Source organism: Enhydra lutris, unplaced genomic scaffold (genome assembly GCF_002288905.1).
Source record: "Enhydra lutris kenyoni isolate GAN:26980312 unplaced genomic scaffold, ASM228890v2 scaffoldscaffold25, whole genome shotgun sequence".
NCBI classification, from domain to species: domain Eukaryota; kingdom Metazoa; phylum Chordata; class Mammalia; order Carnivora; family Mustelidae; genus Enhydra; species Enhydra lutris.
Genome location: NW_019154109.1, coordinates 22,026,380 through 22,044,964, shown reverse-complemented (window position 1 = coordinate 22,044,964; position 18,585 = coordinate 22,026,380). Strand labels below are relative to the sequence as shown.

General features: G+C 39.7%; 1 protein-coding gene across 1 annotated transcript in view; it reads right to left on the bottom strand.

The window, feature by feature from the left end:
* LOC111151004 (serine/threonine-protein kinase MARK1) overlaps positions 1–18,585 on the bottom strand; it is a 72,561-nt gene that overhangs the window by 29,496 nt on the left and 24,480 nt on the right. Inside the window, exons 5-8 of the mRNA XM_022508695.1 lie at positions 17,857–17,927; positions 13,110–13,166; positions 8,610–8,846; positions 8,403–8,522 (exon numbers count right to left, since the gene is read on the bottom strand). Of these exons, the coding sequence (XP_022364403.1) occupies positions 8,403–8,522; positions 8,610–8,846; positions 13,110–13,166; positions 17,857–17,927 (485 nt within the window). The remainder of the gene's footprint in view (positions 1–8,402; positions 8,523–8,609; positions 8,847–13,109; positions 13,167–17,856; positions 17,928–18,585) is intronic.

Below are 18,585 nucleotides of genomic sequence, written 5' to 3'. Positions count from 1 at the left end.
AACCCCACCTCTCTCCACACACGTGCCTGCGCACACGCACATCCATGTGCTCCCACACGTGTGCGCACCCCCCCCCCCCCCGTACAAAGAAGTCTAACTGTCCTGGCACCAACACATTACTTTTTAATGGGAATTCTGCGTGATTTTTGATACCACGATGGACGAGGCCGGACAAGGAGGAAAGCGAACAGAAGCGGGACATGGATACTTCCGGTTTCTCAAAGGAGCTCAAATTAAGTCCCCAGTGATGTTCTCGAGTTTAAGATGACACCGTTAAGAGTCCGAAAATAATAACCGACGGAGTGAGCTCTACAGTCACATCCTCGGTACGTGCACGTTCGGTTCTGGAGGAGCCTGAGTTCGTCACGCAACACCGCACGGCAGGGAGGGCGCGAGCGGCCCCGGCGGCGGGCTCCGCGGGTGAGGAGGCCCGAGGGCAAACAGCGGGGGCGCCTGTCCCGGGGCTGCAAGTTCCGTCTGACCCGAGCGCGGGCGTGAGCCGGCGCGGAGGCAAGTGGAGGCGAGAAAAGGACAGGCACCGGGCCAGGAGGGCTTCTGTCAGTCCCGTGAGGGGCATCTCTGGGGGGAATGATTCTGGAGTCGGTCCGCCAGCGCGCAGAGAGGACACGGGGGCGGGGGGGCGCGGCTGGAGGCCCAGAAATCAACGGAGAAGAGGCGTTAGCGAGAATCGAGGCGAGATGACGCTCGGCTGAGTGAAACGAGGCAGTGGCGACGGGAAGAGAGGCATTTTCAAGAGTTGGCTGGTAAGAACCAAGCAAACTTCGTGACCGGTTACGAGGGGATACGAAGAGGTGAGACGACGCAGAGAAAGTGAAGACGGTACCGGGGTTCCTAGTGTACACGGCGGAGTGGGGGCTGACACCGTTTACCGAGAAAGCCAAGCCGGGAAGGGCGGGGGCTGGATGGGGACTTCTGGAGCCCAGGTTCGGAGCAGCCGAGTGTGCGGTGCTGCGGGTCACCCACATAGACACCTCTGTAAACTCCAGGGAAGCTCAAGGGAAACCCGGCTGGGGATGGACATTCAGGAACGGCCAACACGAGGACAGAAGCTGTGGAGCGGGTGGGATTTTCCAGGAATCCTGACCAGATTGGGAATGAGGAGAAGAGGGGCCATGGCAGAGCCCCGTGGGACACTGGCATGAGGGTTAAAGAGAAAAGTAACCCACAAAGTAAATGGAGGTGGAAAATCTGCAGAGTGACCTGGGAGGCAAGGCGGGAGTTTTTGAAAGCGGACACAGTGGTGTCCTGTCAAACAAGGTGACCACGGGGGCGCCTGGGTGGCTCAGTGGGTTAAAGCCTCTGCCTTCGGCTCAGGTCGTAGTCCCAGGGTCCTGGGATCGAGCCCCGTGTCGGGCTCTCTGCTCAGCAGGGAGCCTGCTTCCTCCTCTCTCTCTCTCTGCCTGCCTCTCTGCCTACTTGTGATCTCTGTCTGTCAAATAAATAAATAAAAATCTTAAAAAAAAAAAAAACAAAAAACAAAAAACAAGGTGACCACTAAGGTGGCCTCACTGGGGGCGGTTCCGGTGGAGCAGCAGGGCTGCGAGCCAGAAGGCAGCGCTCGGGGAGACGACGCGAGGAACCGCGGACTCGGAGCCGAGAAGCTTCGTTAACAGCCAGGCCAGTGGGGCGCCAGGGTGGCTTAGTCGGTTAGGCGCCTGCCTTTGGCTCAGGTCAGGACTTTGGGGTCCTGGGATTGAACACCGCATTGGGTTCCCTGCTTGGCGGGGAGCCTACTTCTCCCTCTGCTCCTCCCCTTGCTTGTACTCTCTGTCTCTCAGATAAATAAATTTAAAAAATCTTTTTTTTTTTTTAAGATTTTATTTATTTATTTGACAGAGATCACAAGTAGGCAGAGAGGCAGGCAGAGAGAGAGGAAGGGAAGCAGGCTCCCCGCTGAGCAGAGAGCCGAATGTGGGGCTCGATCCCAGGACCCTGAGATCATGAACTGAGCCGAAGGCAGAGGCTTAAAACCCACTGAGCCACCCAGGCGCCCCAAATTTTAAAAATCTTTAAAAAAAAGGCCAGTAAGGGAGGAATAAGAAGGGATACTAGATGAGGACTGGGGGTTGAAGGGTGCCTTTGTCTAAAATGGAAGATACATGTACAAAGGCTGAGATAAAGGTCCACAGAGAGGAGGTAGGACGGTACAGAAGAGAGAGCTTTTTGTGAAGGAGATACTGAGACGGCACATGTGTATCTCCCACACTGAAGTCGGAGTCCTTGAGGATAAAGACTGTGCCTTGTGCTATCTTTCCCAGCGCACATGCTTGTTGTTGCTTTTGAACTGGGCGGTATTTTAAAATAAGGCTGCTACAGAAGCCCTGGGTACAGGGAAATATTGAGAGGGGCTTGGCAATGAAGATGGCTAAGGAAGCCCCTAGAATGTCCAGGAAACAGACAACCATGGGCTGCCCTGGGCATGAGGAAATGGAAGACGAAAAACCTAGAGGTATAATCTGAAGCCCTTGAGGACAGAATCTGTTCTGGGAATGAGGGAAAGCAAGGCTGGAATCCAAGATGGTTCTTAGGATTTTACCTCAGGTGCCTGATAGAAGAAATAGGGGATCCATAATTTAAGTTAAGAAATATAAGAGTAATAAGAGATCTGATAGCTGGACGATAAGCAATTAAAAGCAAAATGAAGATAATCCAAATTTTCGGATGTTTCACAATTAAACTGGCTATTTGGTGTTCATTTCATGATCATTATGCATCTGTCCACGTCAAGGAAAAATATGTATGTGGACCAAACCCTTAGACAACTTGTCTTTTATTTGGGGAAAAAAGATTTACTCATGAGAGCTGACATAATCTGAACACACAACAGCATTAACTATTCAAAACTATGCTGTTAGCAGTAGATATTACTAAAGAACAAAAGGGCAACTTGCAGTGTGGGCTGGGATTTCCAGGAAAGGAATCATAAGGAGGGAGAATCTGAAGTGACTCTGGGGATACCAGTCGTATCTGCATCGGTGGGAGAGTCGAGGCAGAGGCATGTAAGGAGGACACAGCCAAGCAGCTGTGACTCAGAACCAAAGCAATGAAAGAGTGGGAGACACGGTCTCTGCAGGTGATGCATTTAAATGTGATCTGACAAGGCAATAGAGAAATGTTCTTTTTTATTAATAAGGATGATATGCAGCATTTTAGAAATTGCACCATGAGAAGAACAATCTGAGGAAACACCGCAGAAGCCCTGACCCCGCTCACCCTCATGCAAAGTTAGATCCGAGGCAAGGCAGATCCAGGGAAAGCGGGAAAATCCCAGCAGCGATAAGGAAAGACAACAGGGCAGCAAGGACAGAAGGGACAGGGTTTTGCTGTTCTCTCTTCTTGCCGTCGTCACTGGGGACTGCCAGGAGTCCATTTAGAAGAGTCCGTCTCACAGAAATAGTTGGATTTCAAAGCAAGAAAAAGGTGGGGAAGGAAATCTGCTTAAAAGAACATGCAAGGACATTCAGTCTATTAATTCCAAATGTGAAGGTCTTTTCCAGGGGTAAGGTACAGAGAGCAACAAAATATGGATGTATGTGAGAGGAGACCCATGGAGAAGAAGCCTTAGTTGTGTGAACCTCACGCCCATACAAAATTCTTCCGTGGGAACCAGAGTTTGCACTGATGCCAAGGCAAAAACGCCCCCAGAAATGGAGGTGCTGCGTGACAGGGTGGCGAGGGGCGGGGGGAGGGTATTCATGAAAACCTTGCTGTGTGGTTTCAGGCAGGGTACCAATCACCAGGCCAGCAAAGTGCACTAAACCAGCTGAATAAACTAACCCATTTTAGATTTCATTTGAGATCGCTTCTTTTTTTAAGTAATCTCTACTTCAAGCCCCAATGGGGCTTGAACTCACAACCCCGAGATCAACAGTCATAAGCTCCACTGACTGAGCCAGCCAGGTGCCCCTGAGAAATCTCAAAATGAGAAACAAGAGGTCAAACAAGATTCCAAACTGAACAAGAGAGAGTTTACTCTAGCCACCCCTACCAATGAACACAGAGGACTACTTGCTGAGAATTTCTGTCAAAATCACTGATTCAGATTAATTACGAAGAAATAAATTAACAATGGAAATAAACACCCTACCTAAAGTGTAGGTGCACATTAAAAATTTGTGGACTTTAGGACAGCCAGATGGAAATAATTTTTCTTAAACGGTTTCAACCTCTGTATTCATCATGAGCTTCTTAATCTGTACTTAGAAATCTAGCATTAAAAAAAGATTATTATTTGCTTTATTGCCTCTTGTATTGGGCAGACACAAGCAAGATTTTTAAGATCATCTTAGCGGCAGCTGAAAAGGTGTTAAAGCACAAATAAATACTTTTTTGAGGAGGACACAGATATAGAGAAAGGGCGATAAGGAGGAGCTTTGCCTTAGACTCAAATTTTGCATTATTTTGAAAGGTAACACAGTCGACTCTGGTTAAGGACTGGAAAAATTAAAGAAGACGCACATAGAAGGGATAGCAGAAAAAAAATTATCAGTTTCTTTCTAATAAAAAACACAACAATATTCCAAAAAATAGGGAAAAAATTAGTGTATAACATAAAACACAAATCTTTTTAAAATCGTATGTGATTCTATCCCTCCCATTATTAGTGCAATGAACAAGCTCTGCCAGCATTCACATGTACGAAATGAAAAAATGTATGCAACTGCTTAGTTCTAGAGATGGCAATAGGTCAAGCAAGTAGAGTATGAAACTAATTTCATTCATTTTATTTTCATGGGGGATAAATAAGTTACTTAACATATAGAAGGCTTCAAGAAAGACCTTAATAAAGGATGTAGTCGTATTTCAGAAGCGACAGGAGGATATTTGAGTTAAATGAGAAGTTTAGTAAGATAATAAATAGCCGCATAAGATACTTTAAGTGGAATTTCAATATTAACAAATTATATAATGAAGAAAGACTAGTGTTTGCTCTCATCAGTGACTCTTGATACTCAAGTTAACACCCCAAAAATATATAAAGTTCCATTTAAAAAAAAAACAGAAGAATTAACAGAGGAGATATTTCATGTTAAAATGTACAAAGCTGGGACGCCTGGGTGGCTCAGTTGGTTAAGCAGCTGCCTTCGGCTCAGGTCATGATCCCAGCGTCCTGGGATTGAGTCCCACATCCAGCTCCTTGCTCGGCGGGGAGCCTGCTTCTCCCTCTGCCTCTGCCTGCCATTCTGTCTGCCTGTGCTCGCTTGCTCTCCCTCTCTCTCTGACAAATAAATAAAATCTTTAAAAAAAAAAAATGTACAAAGCTGATACAGATCTCGAAGGCTGATTAATCAGACTCCGTTAGACAAGCAGTTCAGAGACACAGAGCTTATACGTAAAGAAGCCAAGTTAACCTGGTCATTAAAAATATTAGGCATTATCTCTGATGAAATATATACAAATTAAAGCAATTATGACAAACTACATAACTACCATCCAGGCATCAAATACCAGAAATTATTATATCAAATAGTGAATCAAGTGTGGAGAACAGATACCTTCAAATGTCTTAGGTCACACAATTTTTAGCAATGAATGCAGAAGACCTATCAGACTGTTTATACTCTTTGGCGCACTAATGACACTCTGGAGAATATATCTAAGCATCCGTCCTAAAGGGGAAAAAAGTGTATCACATTATTTTTAGTAAAAAACAATGGAAACAACTGGAAGGTGCAACAAGCAGGGGTACGTAAGCCAAAGGGAACAACACTGCTACTGGCATGGAAGGAGATCGTGTTTATGATAAAGTAGGAAGCACATAACCCAAAACTTTGAAGTTAAAAGAAAAAAAGAATGCAACTTGACGTGGAACATTATTACTGTACAAAAATTTACGTTTACACGCTCAAGACTGGTGTTTTGAAAATAGCTATTTTTTAGAGGTTAGGGATTTTTCTTGCTGTACAGCTGCTACTAAAGTTGGTATGAAAAATAAAAGACTAAAATAATTTTTGTCATCATTGCTATTTCAAGGGGAGTTTCTCAAGGTTTGGTGTAAGAAATCTTTATTCCCCTTTTTTTAAAACAGTGTCAGGTTTCTCTGGAAAGTTATTTCTGGGAACTGTGAAGCAGACCGGCCTTTGTACAGTGGTATCTGCAATATTATGATAATATTTCCACTGTAGACTCACGGTTCTGCGGCTGGAAAACTTATTTTTGATAAGCTGGAACAGAAGGTTCTAGACTATACTCAAATACATCAAGCTGAGATTCTGATGATCAAAAGTTTTAATATAATAATTTGGCTTTTAAACAACCCAGAATTCTGATACTTTAATCCTCTGCATTTTAATGCTAAGGATGAAAGACTTAAATATGTGGCTACTGTAAATTAATCATCTTTAAGTGACTACATACTTAGACATACTAAGAGATCTGTAACATCTATAATAATAATTTTTGTATATTCTTTTTTTCTTCTCAGCTGTGCTGATGCCTCAACTATGGACATTTTATTAAATGATATTCAGGTAAACTAGGTTCCTATGATAAAAGTGGGCTATAAAGCAGGATTACGAAAGACTTATGTTGCCATAAAATTTTATTTATTTTTTAAATAGTCTTTTTTTTTTTTTTAATTTAAATTAAGTGAGCTCTACATCCAGCGTGGGGCTTGAACTCATGACCCCAAGATCAAGAGTCGCACATTCCTCCAACTGAGCCAGTCAGGTGACCCTATTGCCATAAAATTTTAGAATTGATACGAGAGTCAATGATTTTAACTTTTTCACTGTTTCACATAACTTCCTATGAATAAAGGTCAAAAACAAGTTTAGAGAAGCAGTAACACGAAAGAAGCCTTCTCTATTTCACATGCCTCGCTATGAAAACATTACTAACATATCCTTTTACCCCCAAAGGAAAAAAAACCCACAAAAATTATGGGAATGAACTAACTGCATTTAAACAAATAAGTGAGTAAAAGTATCTGATATATAATTCACTAACATAAAGCATTTAAAATAATTTCCCAATAGAAGTCACCATCCCTTAACATCCACCAAAACATATTATATCTTTGGGGCGCCTGGGTGGCTCAGTGGGTTAAAGCCTCTGCTTTCGGCTCAGGTCATGATCCCAGGGTCCTGGGATCGAGCCCTGCATCGGGCTCTCTGCTCGGCGGGGAGCCTGCTTCCTCCTCTCTCTCTCTGCCTGCCTCTCTGCCTACTTGTGATCTCTGTCTGTCAAATGAAATGAATAAAATCTTTAAAAAAAAAAAAACATATTATATCTTTTAGTGGAATATATTTGTGGAAATAACATTACAAAGCCCAAATGAACCAAAGAGCTCTGTCCACAGGGATGGCTCACTATAAGGCTGCCTTCTACCCAGCACGGAGTCTGTGCCAGAAAGCCCCACTGCTACACTTAAAAGTACAGTTTAAATGGGGTTAATTCTCTGAATTTTCTACCCCATCTATTAAGGCAAATAAATGAAGACAAAAACAAAAAACAAAAAAAAACCCAAAACGTTAGTGAACCGTATATGCTGGATCACTGAAGTTAAACCTTAGTATTGGTTAAAACAGCCTTAGAAACAGCTGGATGAAATATGTAGAAAATAATTTGTTTAATTGTAGTGTCGGAAGGAAAAAAGGTTAGACTCTTTGGTGTTATTTGGCTATAACGTACTTGGTACATTTAGAATAGCATAATAGCATCCATTATAAATAACCTCACATGTGGAACATAGGTAGGCAACGGAACAGTGCATTAAGAAAGGAAATTCCCGTTTCCAGTATGTATAGAACATACTGTAAATTTTACTTAAACTGTAATTTTTAAGTAATTTTAATTTTAATTTTAAGTAATTTTAATTTTAAGTAATTTCAATTTAGTAATTTAGTAAATTAAATAAATTTAATTTTAAGTAATTTTAAAATTACTTAAACTGTAAATTTTCTGTACTGGTATTGAGAGGTTTCTTTAAAATTTTTAATCAGCTTCTAATTTCAGATATGGTCATGAAATATTCACTGGATTAGAACTTCCATCATCTTTTTTTTTTTTAATCTTCGAAATACCTATACACCTACACCCAAGGTTCCTGTATTGGAGCATGCAATTTCTGACAAAGGCCAGGTTTTCCTCCTCCTCTAACAAAAAGTCAATCTTATTCCTATCTCTATGTTGTTTTAATTTAATACTTCATTGCAGGGCAAAGAAGGAATAACCCTCTTTAAAGAAATTATCTGTGACAACTTTTGAGTAGTGAAAGAATCATGTCACCTTCCCTAGCTCTCAACAAATTACATGATTTGTCAACTTCCCAAACCAAACCCAAAAAACAACCAGGGGAAAAATTTGATTTAAAATGCTCTTCAGTTCTTAGAATATTTTAATTGTTGAGTTTTAAATCTGGAGTACAAAAAATTACTTACTTCTAAGCTGCCTCTCTTTATTGGATTCAGCACCAATAATTTCTTCAGAAGATTTTCACAGTCAGTAGACATGTAGAAGGGAATACGGTACTTCCCTCGTAGGACTCGCTCCCGCAGTTCCTTGAAAAGGCAAAGGAAGCACTCAGAACTGACTACTGAAATTATCATGCTTGGCTATGAAACACCAGTAGCGGACTTCACGGATACCTTCAAATTCTGGCCATCAAAGGGCAAGGAGCCACTGACTAGTGTATAGAGAATGACACCGAGGCTCCACACGTCTACCTCAGGCCCATCGTACTTCTTTCCTTGGAAAAGCTCAGGGGCAGCATAGGGCGGGCTTCCACAAAATGTGTCCAATTTGTTCCCGACTGTAAATTCATTACTAAAACCAAAGTCAGCAATTTTAATATTCATATCAGCATCAAGGAGAAGGTTTTCAGCCTAAGAGGAAAATAATAAAAAGGATAATGTAAATGTCTACATAAAACAAAAAATTTATTACAACTATTTCAGATCTCAACATATATTTCTTGCTTCTCTCTCTCTCTTTTTTTTTTCCAAGAGAGAGAGCAAGCATGCATGTGCGACCCGGGGTGTAGGGGAGCCCAGCATGGAACCCCATGGAGGGTTCAATCTCAGGACCCCAAGATCATGACCTGAGCCGAAATCAAGAGTTCGAAGCTCACCAGACTGAGCCACCCAGGGGCCCCCTCTTCCTTTGCATTTTTAAGCGTAATATCAAATTTAGAAGCCCAGCATGGTGCTTGATGCTTAACTGTTGAGAATCATGTTTATATAAGACGAAATTTTAGCACTATAAAAGGAAAGCTCTCATTTACAGGTGTATCTGCAACTATTTGAGAAAAGTTACTGAAAACAGTTTTTCTTCCACTATTATTTTAAACCCACTTTTTTTCTTCATGGTAAGAAACATCCTGGGAGAGCTGCCTGGGTGGCTCAGTGGGTTAAGCCTCTGCCTTCAGCTCAGGTCATGATCTCAGGGTCCTGGGATTGAGTCCCGCATCGGGCTCTCTGCTAGGCAGGGAGCCTGCTTCCTCCTCCCTCTCTCTCTCTCTCTGCTTGCCTCTCTGCCTACTTGTGATCTCTCTCTGTCAAATAAATAAAATCTTTAAAAAAAAAAAAGAAATATCCTGGGACTGTACCTTAATATGACCTATTTTAAAAAATATAAGTTGTCATAACATGAACCCTTCTTGGGCTTAAATGAACAAGTTTACTCAAAAGTTTTCTATTTTAGTAGAGCATTGTAGGTTAATGCTGAGCTCAAGAGTTTACCTAAAATAACTGCCAGCCAGGGGTCCTGTGACTACTGAATTCAATCCTTTGTCCTCTCTTCCAGAATGTCCCCTCAGCAAAGTTCTGCTCTTTCAGTAAAACAAAACAATACAGTAGTGCCTTCACTAGACCTTGTTTGTTTTAAATTTCCTTTTGTTGTTCTAAAACTAGATGCTCTTCTGCAGGTATATTTTGGTAGAAAGCAGTGATTTCCACCCATATATTTTCAGATGCTGGTTTTCCAAAATCCTAAATCAGAATCATTAAAATAAAAACAAAAAGTTTTAAATGAGACTTTTGTAAATATAAGCAATTCAATAAAGGCTTTCTTTTTTGTCATGTTTTGCTTGAAACTCTTTTATAATGGATAGATTAAGAAAATTATATATATAGTTTGTCGATGTGTTTTATGGGGTTACAGAAAGGAGTAAAACGAGAGCTCCGTGTATTGCTAGAGAGCCAGACACTCTGCCCACCACACAGCTCTTCCCTCCCTTGTCCTCCTTTTCCCTTAAGGTATGCTAGCTTGGGATATCTGTTATGAAAAACAGAGGTAGAGACTGTCTTTTTTCCACTGTATATTTTTTCCTGCTTTGTCGAAGATTATTTGACCATAAAGTTTTCTATCAACATGGACGGGACTGGAGGAGATTATGCTGAGTGAAATAAGTCAAGCAGAGAGAGTCAATTATCATATGGTTGCACTTACTTTGGAGCATAAGGAATAACATGGAGGACATTAGGAGAAGGAAAGGAAAAGTGAATTGGGGGAAATCGGAGGGAAGACAAACCCTGAGAGACTGTGGACTCTGAGAAACAAACTGAGGGTTTTGGAGGACAGGAGGGTGGGGGGTTGGGTGAGCCTGGTGGTGGGTATTATGGAGGGCATGTATTGCATGGAGCACTGGGTGTGGTGCATAAACAATGAATTCTGGAATACACCCACACAAAATTAAATTTAATTAAAAAAAAAAAAGAAAAACGGATGTACATCTAACACCCCAAAATATGTGATAATAACTAGGTGACATTTATGACATTAATATATGGTCACAGCACATACATTGGGAAGATTTATCTTAAATCCTAACATTTATGGGCTGGGTGACAAAACCAGGTTATTTTGATGTTCTGATGTAAGGGTCTGGTCACTGTAAATTTCTGAGACCACGTGTGAGCAAGCTGGACTTTCCTAGTCTCTGGGAAGAGGTCTGGCTGGCTGCCTCGCCAGGGCAGAGCTCAAGGGACGTTGAGGTCTGCTCCAGGAGTGCAGGGGAAACCCCATGCCCCAGACTGGAGGCAACCTCAGGGTTTTGAACATGATTTTTTTTTTCCAGATTTCTGTTCATATAAGAAATTAGATGATAGGCTGGGTGTCAAACACACAGCCAGGGAACAGTCCTCTACTTTCTCTTTGTCTGTGGAAGTGATTTCTCCTTAAAATAGAGGAAACAAAGAAACAAAATCTTGGAGCAGTAGAAAATCTGCAAGCTCAGAAAAATGGAGCCAAAGTACAGGATTTAGACTTCTGACAGGTGCTTAAGACAATTTTTTTTTTAAAAAGTAGGGTCCATGGCCAGTGTGGAGCCCCCTGGGGCTTGAACTCATGACCCTGAGATCAAGAGTCAGACCTTTAGCCAACTGAGCCACCTAGGCATGCCTTAAGACAGTATTTTTAAGTATAATGAAGACGAGTGCTACAGTAACTGACAGAGGTCATGGGGAGAAAAGGGAAAAAAAGAAAAATAGGTTCGTATGTAAGGAAAGATGAAAGTTAACTTCGGAGGAAGAGAGAAAAAGGAAAAAAAAAAGATAAATATTTTAGTTCCAGGACTTTCTACTTTCATAAAAGAAAGAAAAAGAAAAGCATACCTATTTGGCCATACCATCTCTTTTTAAAATTTATTTATTGAGGGAGAGATAGTGAGAGAGAATGTGCAAGCAGGGGAAGGGGGAAAGGGAGAGGAAGACAGAGAATCATCAAGCAGACTCCCCGCTGAACAGGAAGCCCCACGTGGGGCTGGATCTCACATCCGCAAGACCATGACCTGAGCCAAAATCAAGAGTCGGATGCTCAACCAAATGAGCTACCCAGGTGCTTCTATTTAATATTTTTAAATGAAAATGGTATATATACTTAAGGTGTACAATAATACAGTGATTTTATATACGTAGTGAAATGATTACAACAGCCAAGCTAATTAACTTATCACCTCCTCACTTAGTTATTTGTGTGTGTGTGATGAGACCACACCCACATAGATAAATCTACTCTCTTATGCAAATTTCCTAGTATTCAATGCAGTATTATTAATTTTTTAATATGACACTAAAGGCTCAGGCAGCCAAAGCAAAAATAAATGAGACTTCATTTAAAGTAAAAAGCTTCTGCATAGTAAAGGAAAGCATCAACAAAAAGGTAACCTATGGATTGAGAGAAATATTTGCAAACTCTACAACTAACAAAGGATTAATATCCAAAATATATAAGGAACTCATACAACTCAGTAGCCAAAAAAAGAAAAAACCCCAAACACCACAATTAAAAAATGAGCAAAAGTCCCTAAACATTTTTCCAAAGAAGACATAAACGTTGCCAACAGGTACATGACTCAATAGGTACATGACAGGTACGTTCAGCATCCCTGACCATCAGGAAACCGTAAATCACAACCAAAATCAGGTTACACTTTCCACCGATAAGGATGGCTACCATCAAAACTATAAAAGAGAACAAGTCAGCAAAACAAATGGGCACCCCGGTATAGCTGGTGGGAATGTAAACTGGCAGAGCAATTGTGGGAAAAACGATGGAGGTTCCTCAAAAAACGAACAGGAGAACTGCTACCCAATCCAGCAATCCTTCTTCTGGGTGTTTATCCTGAGGAAACGAAAGAGGACCTTAAAGAGATACCTGTGCTCCCATGCTCACTGCCACAAACTTTTCTTGACTGTCTCAATGTCTTATTCCAAAGTATGCTAGTTTATACTCATCACATGCATTTGATGTTTGCAAAAACATGTGAGAGACTTCCCGTTTCTCTGAGCTCTAGTGTGGAGAATGGACACGGGCAGACCTGCCACAGACACACCTGTCCTGCGTCCCCACCTTGCTTCTGACTGAATGGATCTCGGGCATTTTTAGTTGGGGACAAAGTTGCGCATTTACCTATTAAAATAAGCTTCTTGATAGTGAATCAAATCATCTAGCCTTCAATGTTAGATAACTTCTCATCCCATTTTCTTCATTTTCTCAGTGAAAATATCGCTTTTCATGATGTTGCTATGAGGATTAAGTAAAAACTTCCTTGGAGCGCCTGGCACAACTCAGCAACCACAGAGATGGCTCGGGTATTACAAAACATCTGTTCGTGATTAAGACTTCTTGTTATAAAATCAGGGGCTTACCTTAAGATCACGGTGAACAATGCACTTTTGATGGCAATACTGTACAGCAGACACAATCTAAAATAAATATTTGGATAAAAGATGCATAATTATTTTATGGTAAAAACAGTGCAATTTTCCCCCTATGACAACCTCCAAATGAGATAAATTACCAACTTAGATTTCAAAGTAGTATTAAATAATCTCCCAGTTCCTTCAGTTCTGAATAAAGTTAAAATGAGGAAAAGTTCACTTTTAAATGTGGACAGTGTAGATAAGCAGCATTCTCTTGTTAAAATATTTCTTTGTCAGAGTCTATGAAGATTTCTGTGGGCTGTTACATTTTTCTACTGACAGACATAATTAAGTGTACACAGTTTACAGTTCTGATCAATGGTTTATCCCAATGTTGGGATAAGAGCTTTGGAACACATGAACCCGTCTATTTTAGGAATTATAATCAAATGTGTCCAAGGCCCATTTTTTAAGCGAGGCCAATTTACTAAGACCCTATCAATGGGGTATGTGGCATTGTCCTATATTTGTTCATATATAAAGAAATGGGAAAATCGTTCAGCCTTAAGATGAAACCCAATTATCCAAAAAAAAAAAAAAAAAAAAAAAGGGAGGGAAATGAAATTTAATCTTAAGCCTCTTATTAGATCAGTCAAGCAATGTATTTTATCCTTAACTAGATTTTGTATGCAACTGGAATTTTTAATTGTTACATAGGGCTCTTCGTGGACAACGACTGAACAAGATGGAAACCAACAGTAGGAGCCAAAGATACAAGTGAGAAATAGCTTATAAAGACTTCTTCGATAGCTGTTTACACATAAAATAGAGAAATGGAAAGAATCTGATAGCAATCAAGGTAAGAACTATTTTGTACACGTAGTTACAGCTGATCTACAGGAGGACGGCCATTTTAATGCACAGCAGAACATTCGATTTTGTGGATTCAGTTAAATGGAAGCACAATATGAATGCTGAGTATTGGTTAGGCATTTACAAATGGAGATAGAAGTGAGATTTTTTAAAGTCTAAAGATGATGTGAAGTATGACCATGCAGATAAAAATATGGGTTTAAAAAAACCTTCAAAGTAGAAGTGAGGCTGATCGCTCAGTACACTATTCTAACATATATTAACATGGTTCAGACAGAAACATGAATTCGAAACAAAATCTACACACAATGAGTAATATGTAATTCAGCTGAGTTCATTTTGATTCAAAAGTCAGTTTATTGAGTACCTGCTATGTGCAAGAAAATGTGCTGGTTGCCAGGGGAACACAAAATGAACACTACACGGACCCTGCTCTCAGGAGCTGAAAGTCTGATCAGGAGAAAACATGTACAGAACGTGTATATGAGCAACCACCATACAAGGCACAATCATAGAAGCAGAGGCACAAAGAAGTGAGGGAATCACATCAAATAAAGAACAATTTCTGTTAGAAATGCCTAGAGTACGGGATATTTGATCTAAGCCAACCTGAATGACAGCAGCATTTGAAGATGTGGCCATCTGGTGATGGCGAGGCAGGGGTAAGGTGGTGAAATGCACTGAGGTTGAGGCTACACAATATATTTGAAAAGTAGGTGGGAAAATGGTAGTAGTGGGAGTAAGCGTTGACAGGTTGGTAAAAGTCTCTGAATTCCAAACCAAGCAGGTACTACAGAACCACTAGAGCAATTGTGAATGATTATGATCAATTTGAAGTGTAAATCCCCCCAAACAGCAGAATCATATAACAAATATTTGTATTAGTCTCCTTAAGCAATATGCTTTAAAATCTAATATCCAAGTTCCATTAAAACACATTTATTTGCCAGGAGATATACACACTTACATGTAAATATAATGCATCTTAATGAATACCCTACAAGGCTAATTTTAGTAATACTGGTTTTCAAGTCACTTTGTCTTGGTAACAGTGAAGCATGTTATAGATACATGACTTGGTTAACAAACATGCATTTCAACATTAGACAGAATGGTCTCCATGAACGCAGTTCTACAGGCATTTCTGGGATAAAAATCTCCTGAGTGTTAAAACCTTAAGAACGAAAGATAATTAAGAGAATGCTCTGTATCAAGCATTTCATTCTCCCCAAACTCTATGACCTCTGACTTCTATCAATTAAATGTGGTGGCTTATAATGTTGCTAAACTTATCCCACAGGGTACAATTTCTGCCTTCTATCTGATTCACTGCTAGAGTCCCCATGCACAAGCCTAAACCTTATTGTATTGTTCTATGGCCAGATCCTCCCATTCCAAACATTCTGTACCTCATTAAGTAGGATGTAGAAACTTCCTTATGACTCTTCCTTTATGGGGCTTGAAAACATGATTTACAATCAACCCTGCACTGACCCTAAATTCAGACCTGTCAGTGTTCTGCCATGAGGTGCAAATGTTGGGTTGCTTTGCAATTAATTTATAATTGAGTCAGGAATTCCCAAGCTTTAAGTAGTAGCCTTGATATTGGAAGAGTTGAATCAATATTGTAATTTTCTTTCAGGTCCTTCGAACACCAGGAATGCAGTGGCACTGCACGGTCCATGGGTACTGAAGTGCTCTTGAATTGTCTCTGGCTGTATCCAACAGTAGAGGCAAGGACATATATGTGTATACACTTGATAACACAGTACATTCCTAAACTGTTTATATTTAAAAAAATAATTTCATGATACAGAGCAAAAAAAACAAAAGTGTACATTTATCTTCTTCATTATATTATAAAGAAAACCAGGCACCTCAAAAGCAAATTTAAGAATAAATATAACCCTTTGTCAAATGACTACTAAATTGTGTATGTCTGCATCCCTGGTTTTTAAAAAGATGAGTGAGTTACCTTTTTAATTCCAAAGGAAGACATACAGATAGTAAATACATTTAATATTTAATAAATAAGGAAAATATTTCCTATCATATGACATTTTAAATAGCATTTGACACTCAACCTCTGCAAAACGAAGAGTATTTCAAATTCATTTTTAAAAAGAGCCAATTTGTAGTTATTTGGATCTTTACGAAAACGTCTGTGTTCCAGCCATTGCGAAAGATGGGCAAGTTCACTCTAACAGCAGGCATTGTCACCTTCTCTAATTCCAGAGCACCCAACACAGTTTTCTCCACACAGTATGATTTCAGTAAATAAATACAGCCGGGTGACTAAAAAGAACTAGGGTAGTAGAGGATTCCAGGGGAAATATTCAACGTCAAGTGTAATTTTCATGCTGGTCGGCTCCTAACTACGACTGCGTGACTGATACTTAGAGAATGAGGACATTGAAGGTGATGACCAGGGCTTCAGTCAAGGTGAGCCTCCATCCTGGGACTGGAGAGGACTGAACAGGAAGTGGCTGAACCCCACGCAGGTCTTCAACATTCCATCCTCCTTACTGGTTGTCTTTAGATTTCAGGTATTTTAGGATGAAGTTTCTAGGAATCTATCCTGAATCAAAGGGGTATGCCTATCTTTGGTACATAGCATCTCACAAATTATGTTCCAAAAAGTAATAACTCTGTGAGATATCAACAATAGCATTTTATCAAACAAACTCACTTTGGGATCAATTTGGAGAATACTATGTCAAAAAAAGGTGAAAGGTTTTTTCTTCCCTCTCCTCCAAAACTTTCAACTTTTTCTAATTGTTTATATGTTAACATATATGTAACATCTCTTAGAGGAAGACCCTATAACCATATTCAGTGTTTCCCCAACTGATTGATCACAGGACCCCTTTAACTAGAGAATCAGTACCCACGTTTACAGAAGTACTGAGCTATTTTTTTTTAAGATTGTATTTATTTATTTGACAGAGAGAGAAACAGTGAAAGAGGGAACACAAGTAGGGGAGTGGGAGAGGGCGAAGCAGGCTTCCCGCTGAGCAGGGAGCCCGATGTGGGGCTCAATCCTAGGACCCTGGGATCCTGACCTGAGCCGAAGGCAGATACTTAATGACTAAGCTACCCAGATGCCCCAGTACTGAGCTATTTTTAAATGAAATATTTTAAATTCTCTAAGGTAAAGTTTGGGCTACAGCAAGTTGCCTGCTGAAATTTTACTTCAATAAAATTTTATGAATAATTTACAATTCATTATTTGTCATTTCTATGGTAACTTATAATGTATGTTAATTACTTCATTCCTAAAAATTAGAAGTAAAATCCTAGATGAACTTAAATTATTTTTTTCCTTATTTTATAATTTCTATAACAAGCCATGTTCCATTTGAACCGGAAATATACACATCTTGCCAGCCTTCTACTACATCTATAAGGTTTTTTGCCCACTTGACTAAATAAAACTGACCACAGTCTTTAAATCTAAAAGGTATGAGTTCTAATACCAAGAAATCTTTAATGACAAAGGAAAATACAGTAATGTCTTTAAGCACTATGCATATATATTAAATACATAAAGCTAATAATACTTGATAATAATTATTGGGTAAAAGATTAAGTATTTCTTTTCTTTCTTCATCTATATTTCCAAAACTATCAATGAATTAATGACACTCACCTATAAACATTTCGCTATCTATGATCATCTAAAAATAACCATATGCAACTATCTTAAATTTAAATTCAGGAAGGACAAATTTCTTTTTCAGTTTCCCATTCTTAAAAAGTATAAGAAAGCAGGAATTTTTCTTTTTAAAATACCATGTACTCTGAAGTCCAATCTGTGATACTGTCCATTGTATATCACTAAAAACATTAGCAAAACAAAGTTAAAAACTACTTTCCATACCTGCCTAAATTTTGCACGGGCCTCTTTTTCTTTCATTCTTCCATGGGCAACTAAGTAATCAAATACTTCACCTGAATCAGAAAGGTAAAGCAGGCAGTAAAATATACATAAATTTTTCAGTTAACAATATAAGCAATGTCAAGTTTTTGCCTTGTTTTTAGAGAAGCTTTTGGCCCACAATTTTCTGCTATTTTTACGTAAATCACAAATTATTACATGAAGGGAAAAAAGGGAAAAACTACACATAGAATTGAGTATCTGTAGCAACTTATGATTTAGCAAAACTTTTAAAAATAAGTCATAAAAACATTACCGAAAAAACTTGCTTTCTGATTTCAAGTATTACACAAAAATACAGTCAACTCTTTATTATCCATTCTAATAAAGGGAAGCCACAGTACGAGCAATCAAAAAATTCCATTTGGCTTTGTATTTGGAACCTACATGTCAGACAAAGTAACAAAAGTCATATTACGCTGGATCTCTCTCTCTTTTAAATTCTGCATGTCGTGGAGTCTTAGTCAAACTCCTTCTCACTACTTCCACTTGCATTGATTTCAGCCCCTTCCTTCCTATACTCTGACTATGCTATTCTCACAATACTCATCTCATCTATTTTGGTACTTTTAAGTATGCACACAGAATTAAACGATCCTGCGTGCATCTCCCATTACTCCAAATGAGCTTCAGTTATCATACCTGCCCTATCCCCATGAGAGAACACAAAGT